We start from the raw sequence: 9,127 nt of genomic DNA on the forward strand, positions 1-9,127 counted from the left end.
TGGGAATTCACAACTTAAAAACGAACATTTTGTGTGTACGTTTAGTAAGTACTTCCCGAGTTAGAAAAAAGAAAATTACTTATGTTGATGACATTATAGTCAATTCATATTTTTGTGATTACCTAGATAATTAAAGTAGCACTACTGACTTTGATGGTGGTGAAAGTAACAGTTTGGTAAGAGTAAGAAACATTGTAAACGATCCTTTTAGCTTCGTAGCGATCATAGCTTCACATAGCTTTAGCAATGCAAAATGTATAGATACATTAGTTTTTTGCATAGCAGTGATCGTTAACATGTGGGAAAAGTAAAAGATATAACAAATATGTTCTAGATTGAAAAAATAGTGTATAAAGCAATATTGGCAATATTCGGTAAAATGGCTGGCAGTAGGCTGATAGCTAAATTTGTATATGGACGGCAGTGAAAGGGTTAATAAATCACTTTCACATTTTACCTAACTACATATATTTCTACTGAACAGCTTCAAAGATTTGGAAACAATTGATCTAAAGATCTTTGTGCTTTTCCTTTACTTCTGGACACAAAAAACTGCTGTGTTTCTTTTTTGCATGTACCTCTCACACTAGTAGTACTGACAAACTAAAAAGGCAATGTATAAGGTACTGAATAATATTATTGTATCACCATAGTACGGGGCTATATGAAAGAGAGAACTGCAAGAACGTCAAAGATCGTATGTTGGAAACTATTTCAGATATTGAGCCAAATATTGGCTCAAATTATACCAGGTAAGTTAAGAGGTAGTCGCAAGCAGAAGTTTGACTCTGCCTTGAAGATGAACTTGTGACCTTGAAGATGAACTTGCGCAAAAACTGAATAGGTTTTATCAAAAAGTTATCAGTATTTTTCTATTGTTTACAATTATTTTTTATGTTTAAGGTGATCTGACGGCGATGATGTTTAAAGATTAAAATCACCAAAACTTGATGGCAGTTAAAACACTCACATCAGGCAAAAATAAATTAGTCTATAGTTGCAAAGAGTTCAACAGAATAGAGACGTGTAACGCTTAAACGCAGTAGCCGATATCAACTATCGCAACTGTAACAACTAGTGATGTCATTTCACATGTACTTTTCTTCTGTGTGTTTCATACGAGATTAAGTTTTATCATCCTACGAACATCCTAGTCAGATCACCTCAAGCATCAAAAGAATCTCAAATGAAAGAAAAATCTCGACATTTTCTAATAAAATCTACTAAAATCTTCTGCAAGTTCATCTTTTAGAGGTGGTCATGAGTGAGAGTTTTGTTGTATCTCATTGGTTTGTACCCATGATCACTATCTTTTAACAATTTCGTTCCATGAAAACACTCTAATCTCTATACACCTTAGCTACAAACCTGCGTGTGCTGGTAGAGGGCCATTAAGATAGCATAAGCGCCGGATCGGTGAGCTGGCACATACGGTCGCTTCCCTGAGCCTACCTAAAAGTCATAAAAATGCAAAGAACTTAATCCAGATGTGATTATGAGAAAGAACATTAAAATGAATAGTTGGAGACACTACTGCTATCTTATTGTATTGATTACTATGGAATACATAACGCTACATAGTCATACAAAAGAGGGCTTCTCACAGTTTCACATTTGTTGTTATGTCCTCATTTTTTACATGACAGCTACAGGTTTTCAACACATTTCGACTCACGTGATATGAACAAATTGCATACATCTAACAATTGATTTGAGAAAATCATTGATAACTGCTGTAACAATCTCCCACCTAAGATCTGCTCTCTTAGCGGAGAAAGGTATTTCAAGCACTATATGACAAACTGATTTATTTGATTTTAGTGGCTAACTGAACTGCCCGTTTTTATTTTTGTTTTATTATTGCTGTATGCCATCATTTGAAAACATTCATATTTAAAATTAAATTATTGCCAACAAATTAATAAATAAGCCTATGTATTACATTATATAATGTATTAATGTATTATATATATACTATTGTGGTTATAAGTGTTAAATTTATGATTACAAGTTCCACATTTGTCAGTGTAAAATAAATCAAACTAAAAAAAATATCTTCATGATCATCAAGAAAAGTGCTGGGATGAGAGTTTGCTGTTTATCAAATTTTGAATACAAACAGAGATACAACACCTTAGGAATATTACGTTCGACTGGAGGCATGGCACTATTCAAATCAGCGCTGACAGGTTTCATGTTAGTGCCTGCCGATGATTCAAGTTCTGGTGTTTTTCTTCGTCTTGAGAGGCTCGTCTCTCTTGATTCTTCATCGGACAGAGTCACACTAAATTAGAGAAGGGATTATTACTTACTTACGACGAAGTATTCTAGGAGTCAAAGGCTGAAATGTCAAGAAAATGATACGGGCTAAATACGAGTGGCAAGTTTAATTATCTCATGACATTTAACTGAAAGTTAGTGCTTCAGGCTTTCTCAGGCTATTTTGGTAGTTTCTACACAAAAGCTTGGATAAAAATAACTTCGGCGCCATTAGTTATTAAATGCTCTCCAGTTCAAGTATTTGAGAGACTCATTGGAAACTGCAGAAGAAAATCAAAACAAACTTTTTGTCAGCCATGTGAATATTCCGTAGTCAATCATTTTCCAAAATCAGGTCATCATGTCTGTTGATAAATGCTAATCTTCTAGGCATGCTAGCTGCACTTCAGCTCGTGTAGCCCTACATACGAGTTAACCACGTCTCAAGTACTATTCTTCGTCTGCATTATCAGCCACTAGTCAACAAGTGACACATCCAGTCTTGTTAGCCACTTGCTAACCAGAGTCTCTAGACTAGTGCTGCACGATAAAATGACATCATTCGATGTGACGATATATTTCAGTGGATGATTTTATATTTGGTCAGTTTTCAAATCGATATGAATATCGAAGTTGATATTTTAACGTTATATAATTCATTTATTACTGGAGTTGTCCACTCTCCTTATTGTAAAGAGGGGACAACCCCTGTTTTTCAACCGAGATTAATCAATATCTTTTCATATTGTTCATGTTAAAGTCAAACACTATATATCGATAAAAGACAATTCCAATGTTCGGTATTTCTCAGTATTCAACGTATTTAGAGACCAAATAATTAAATGTGCATGCAAAGATATTGTGCAGCACTACTCGCGACTGTGTTGTCACTAATTGATCAGGGTCACCTTCCAGTTGTATTAACCATGTTATGATCAGTGTCCCTTTCCAGTCGTATTAACCATGTCATAATCAGTGCCACCCTGCATTCATGTTGGTTGCAAGTTAGCCAGTGTGATTCACCAGCCATTTTGTCACTTGTAAGCTTCCTGCAGATATTAGCCGCATGTTAACCAGTAGATCAACTTCAAACCAAATTAACTATTGGTTGGTGTACATTAGCCATGTTAGTCTGTACCGATCTTAGCCATGTGTTGTCAAGCATTACTCTCTAATCACGCGTATCTGCCCGCATGAAATATTCTCACCTGCCATTAGGCACGTGCTCACTCAGCTTTTTGTCTAGCATCGCACAAATCTTATCTCCGACATTCATGAGTATCTTGCAGTCTTTTCCTCTCTCCAACCTCAATGGATACTTTTTGAGAGATGACAGAGCCTAATCATAAATCGTATAACCCATCAAATGAAAATGCGGTATAAATGATAGGGACTTGAAAAATATATCTTTAATTTAATAAAACAACTACTATTAAAACAAAGTGTACTCATCCAGCATCATATACAATAGAGCTACAGTAGACCCTCGCCATACGATTTAATTTGTTCCAGTGTTGGCATCGGAAGGCGAAGATTTCAAATGGAAGAGTATAGAAACCCATAGTGAATATTTAATGCAAACACTCCCTGATAAAATCATCAAAACTTTATAGACTTACTGTACATATTAAAAACTAGTAACCAAATATTATGTAAACCTTAATAACTATAGTTACCAACATTAACTTTAGTGTATTTAGTGGTTATGATCTGCAATAAAATGTAACATTACAATGTACGACTTGCACTACATACAAAGGGAGTTCTTGAATTCAAGGCAGACGTCTAACATTAACAATGAATTTAAATTAAATGAATTTAGCTTAGCAAACACATACTTGTTGCAAAGCAAAGTTGTAGTATGTATTTCTAACTATTTTACCGAACTTCAAGTTTTTCATCGCAAAAATTCTATCACCTATCTGTGTCCGGTTTCGTTTTCACAATGACTAACAACGAATAATACCGAACTAAGCAAGATCGAGCATTGTATTTTTTTCATTCGTTGTTGGAGGGATTTCGGCAAATAGCGTATCAGCATACTTTGTATTCCAACATAATCAGCACACAAACTGCCAAATTTTAACTTCGAGAAAAATCTTTCTTGTATCGTATGGCAAAAAATATTTTGTATGGAGAAGGCGAAAAATAACCGTGTTGTACATCGTAAAGTGAAAAAAATCATATAACGGGGTCATCGTAGAGCGATTGCACACTGAACAAATATTGATTTAGCTGTCAATGTTGATGATGAATCGCTTTTACATGAACTTGAATTGCATGAACTACATATTATCTGTGGCAACAATTTACGTTTGATGTGGTGCTATTTGAAGCGAAAGAAGTTGTTAATTCTGGCTAAGAATATTGTATGTTGCCATCAATCATTTTCTCGATTAGGTCTTCCTTGCAGTGGTTGACAACTCCATTAATTCTTAAGATACTTGCATATTAAAGCCTGAGCCTTATACAAACGAGTAATATTACATAAATAAGCTAGATGAATCGACAAATTCCACCAAAAATGACTTCCCTTTTAACATCAAGTCTAGCTAGATTTAGTAGCCAACAGTTATAGCTGTATATTGTAGCAAATTTATTCATTGTTTAAATATGAAAAAGTCGTGTAAAATGTAAGAATGGCCTCCCAAAATGTGTAAAAATTCTCTACAACTCTCTCTCACAAGCAATAAAACTGCCCCGATGTACCACTCATATTATTTTATGAGTAACCACACATACAGCCTTTGTTTACCTCTTGAGAAGTTATTATGGGAACACTCAGGAGTGAATATTAGCCATTTGAGGTACACATAAATCACCTTGTGGTAAGTACATGCTGATTTCCATCCCTTACTCTCTGCCTCATCCTTCCACTCTTGTAACCATTGACAAAACAATGGATTTGGGTTCGATTGTTTAGCACGTTTTCGCTTTCCCCTCGAAGCCATTGCTCTACTAGAATTAATGTTTTCATGTAATTCAACATTTGACCGATACAACTCTGTTCATAGAAATTTGTATTCAAAAGTATTTAAAAATGAGCTTTTATAGTGAAAGATATTACTTGATATAAAATATTAGCTAAGTTTAAAGCGTTGCATTTAGATATTCTTACATATTGAGGCTGCACTTTATTTTTAAACTTGTCTACTACTGGTAACCAGCTCCCTGCAGACAGAGTAGATGGTAACCATAAAGACCAGCAAATACAACATAAATAAATTTTACTAAAGTCTTAGACACTCTTTAAAAAACTTGAATAGTGACATGTCATCCGCGTAAGTGATACAAAAGCAGCCTAAAATGTGCAACCAAACTTCTGTAGATATTGACGAAGCACATTATACATTGCATACGACACCCATTAAAGCGCTGTCAATACCATGTTTGATACAGGACAAAATGACAGTATGCAGAAAGTAACTAAATATTTACTGAACCTCTCAACTTTCGCCAAAGCGTTATTACATGTAATTAAAGTTTGTCTTGTTCAATCACACATTTATGTGAAACTGAATGGCAATTTCTATGATGCCGATGATAGGCTGTCAGTAAAAGGGTCATAACAGTAACTAACTGCATAAACTCGTGACAACTACGGTCCACAAAAACTCTTACATCTCAAACATATTAATGTTCGTTCACGGGTCAAGAGATCGCTCAAAAGTAATGTTATCACCGAAAAGACATTTTATCAGCAAAATTGTCTGTAACAGAAATGATGAAAAGTCACACCAGCTGAATAGGATTAAACACATAATTAAATGTTCATGAACAAACTGTTTTTGTGGCATTAGTAATATTGTAGTAAAAAAGGTACTTTGCTAGTCAGAGCTTGGCTGCATGAAAGGAGCATATAAATCACACCAAATCTTACAAAACAGTTTAAATTTGTGCCTTTAGTTCATCAAAGCAATAAAAGTACTTAACAAGTTTCAAGACTTCATAAAACTAGAAACTGTTCAAATACTCAATCTGGTGCTGCAACTAAGTAAATTGGGAGTGATGTAAGAGCAACTATTTTAGCATATTAGCCAATTTGTATACTCTTCTTATATAAAACAGGAAAAATGGTCAACTCGTTAATTTTTGGAACATAATTTCATTTTACTTCATCAACTTGAATCAAATCTATGGGATCACGGGTTCTTGGATATCAATGAATTTAAATAGTTGTAGCAATTGGCCAGTGCTGCACAGCTAAACTGACAATTGTACTTTTAATAAAATCATCTTGCTTTATCTTTTTTTGTACTCATCAATATATGAAAATGCAAGGTTTTTGATATTACATGTTTGTTTTACATTACAGTATGGTTTGCGTTGGTCATTGGTATTAGTCAACGGTAGCTTGACTTGCATTATTTTCTTGAGCAGAATTTTCTGTTTGCCAGCAAAGCATTACTTAAACATTAAAAATTCATATCAAAGCAACCCTTACTGGGCCACAGTATGAGCAGCAAGAACAACTATTTGTTATTCTCTTAACGAGTAATTTTGAACAAAGCAAAGCTCCCTCACCTTGTTCCATTTCCGTAAAATTGCATACCAGAAATACTAAACAACACTAACTTTTGCGTTACTATGCCCTTCTCTCAAGATTACAGAGAAGTAAGATAGCGGGCAGGTACAAGTGTAGACATACTGGCATCTTTGGTCTGATGCGATTGCTAGCACGAGCATTTAAAACACCAAATAACACGGATTTTCATCTATTCTTTATAAACAAGGTTCTTCTGACATGCGATGTGGCTACGCTAATTTTACCAAACGTAATACGAGTAACAAACTGAGAAATAAATTTACATCGGTAGATAAACTTATATTTTTAGTTCTTGTCCACCAAATAGAAATTAAGGTCTAGACGTGATACATATATAAGTGACAAATATGCCCTTTAGAATGAGGATAAGCCACAAAGTTTTATAAATACCTTAACAGAAACCGGTGCGATTTTGTTGGAACGAACGGTAAGAGAAAATTGCGGGCGACAGAACTTCTTTTTAAAATGCAGTGACCGGAAACAAAAAAACAGAAAGGCGCAATGTTTGACTCACTTTATGACCTTCGTTCTTTCAACTCACCCTTTCCCCTCCTCCCCCTTCTCCGCGACAGTGCCATAGACGAAAACGCAAGCCCACGTATTTACTATCGAAGAATTCACATCTTAAGAAAACATAGAGCTATTCCAGCGCTGTCTATAGTTATAGTGATCAACGAGGGCTCGGTAAAAATCAACTTAGGTTGCGTTCCTTTTATTTTCCGACTAAATTAATTTGTTTCACGTCAAGACACGAAACTATCGTAACAAGTTTTATAGGTACTGGGGTACTCGGGCTGCTATCGCTATTTGTTGTGTTTTTACCATGGAGTCCAATGTGGCACACTCCTAGTAAACATACTGACTACAATTTTACATTATTTGCTGCGTTATATCGAAGTTAACAAATTAAAAAAACTTTATACCTGTTTAGTATTTTAATATGTAAATAATACTACTGAAACGTAATATAATATGACTGCTTTCATCACCAACTACACAAACAAACTCGTGTATACGCTACCAATGTTTGGCCGTATATTGTCGTGTGTGTTTAGGGACAAATTATGGTATACACAATTAATCCGAATCTACACATACATTAGTGTAGGATCTGCTTTGTTAGTTTATTTTATTTAAACTATGTTTAGTTTGTGCATGTTGCTAGCTTTTGTGAACTAATTTGATTATTACTGGTTTTGGCATCAGCGAAGATGTTAAGCTAGTATAAGCAATGTTGATATTTACCAGTAAAAGTTACCTTAGAATAATTCTATAGGTGAATTATTTAAAATACACAGCCAACAAAATTCTAAACAACAATAATAGGAACCAATAGTCAAAATGAATGTTACACCCTTACTCAAACAGCTATCCATGTTCGTTCGCTCGCTCTGTCCCGTATGACTGTTAGTCTTGACAGTCAAACCAGAGTCATAATAGTCCATAAGGGAAACAATTGAAATATAAGCCTCAACAGTTGGAAAAGAAAAGGCTAGCTGGCAATGGAGAAAAGGCGGAGTCGTTAAAGCTGCAGTTCTCTTTTATAGATCTCTCTGTTAGCCTGCGATAAGGGGTTTAGGCACTCAAATTCTGTTCTTTATGTGGCAGAGAACTAGTATATAAGTGGATTTATTTCAAGAATGTTATGAGAGTGTAATGGTGAAAAATAATGACTCATTCTAGTTATTCTGGCTGTGTTTGGTAAAAATCGATTTTCTGGCAAGCCAATTGGCGCCTTTTTTGCATGGATTGCTTCCGTGGGAGAGTTTCAATCTGTTTGTAAATGTGTATATGATGTTTGTGTTTTTGTTTGTTGCATTATTGCATATCTCTCCTATACTGTCTGCTTTTGCTAATACCTCTATGCAACAAAATAACGGTATGATCGACTCGGCAAATGGTGTTTTCATAGGTAACAGAATAAATGTTGCTGGTTTTTATGTATTTTGACAAAGATCTAAACTTGTAACCTACTATTTTCAAATTATGCATTTTTGAAAAATATAGCTGTAGTGGTTACGAAACATGTACCCCAATCTATAGCTTCAGTTACAGGATGCCTCAGGGCTGTCAAGGCTACTTCTACACTGAACAAGTGCCCAAAATATTATACGTAACTTTTGCGATTTTGGCACTATTTTTGCTGTTGTTTTTTGTGCTTAAACCTATTCACGCTATTCCAATGTTACATTGTAATTACTCTTTGTTAACTGTTTAACCATAAAGTAAAACGTATTTGTTACTTCTTTTCTATCAAAAAGATTGTCAAACATTCTTTTTCTATTAATGATTTTTGTCTTTGGGATTGTTAAAAATCTGAAC

The 9,127-nt window shown here is 34.7% G+C and overlaps 1 protein-coding gene across 1 annotated transcript in view; it reads right to left on the reverse strand.

The window, feature by feature from the left end:
- Positions 1-5,210, reverse strand: part of LOC137397395 (crossover junction endonuclease MUS81-like) — a 30,126-nt gene extending 24,916 nt beyond the window's left edge. Inside the window, exons 1-4 of the mRNA XM_068083685.1 lie at positions 5,082-5,210; positions 3,468-3,598; positions 2,134-2,284; positions 1,369-1,452 (exon numbers count right to left, since the gene is read on the reverse strand). Coding sequence (XP_067939786.1) covers positions 1,369-1,452; positions 2,134-2,284; positions 3,468-3,598; positions 5,082-5,210 — 495 coding nt within the window. The remainder of the gene's footprint in view (positions 1-1,368; positions 1,453-2,133; positions 2,285-3,467; positions 3,599-5,081) is intronic.
- Between the last annotated feature and the right edge of the window lie 3,917 nt (positions 5,211-9,127).

This window comes from Watersipora subatra, chromosome 5, assembly GCF_963576615.1.
Source record: "Watersipora subatra chromosome 5, tzWatSuba1.1, whole genome shotgun sequence".
Lineage (NCBI taxonomy): Eukaryota > Metazoa > Bryozoa > Gymnolaemata > Cheilostomatida > Watersiporidae > Watersipora > Watersipora subatra.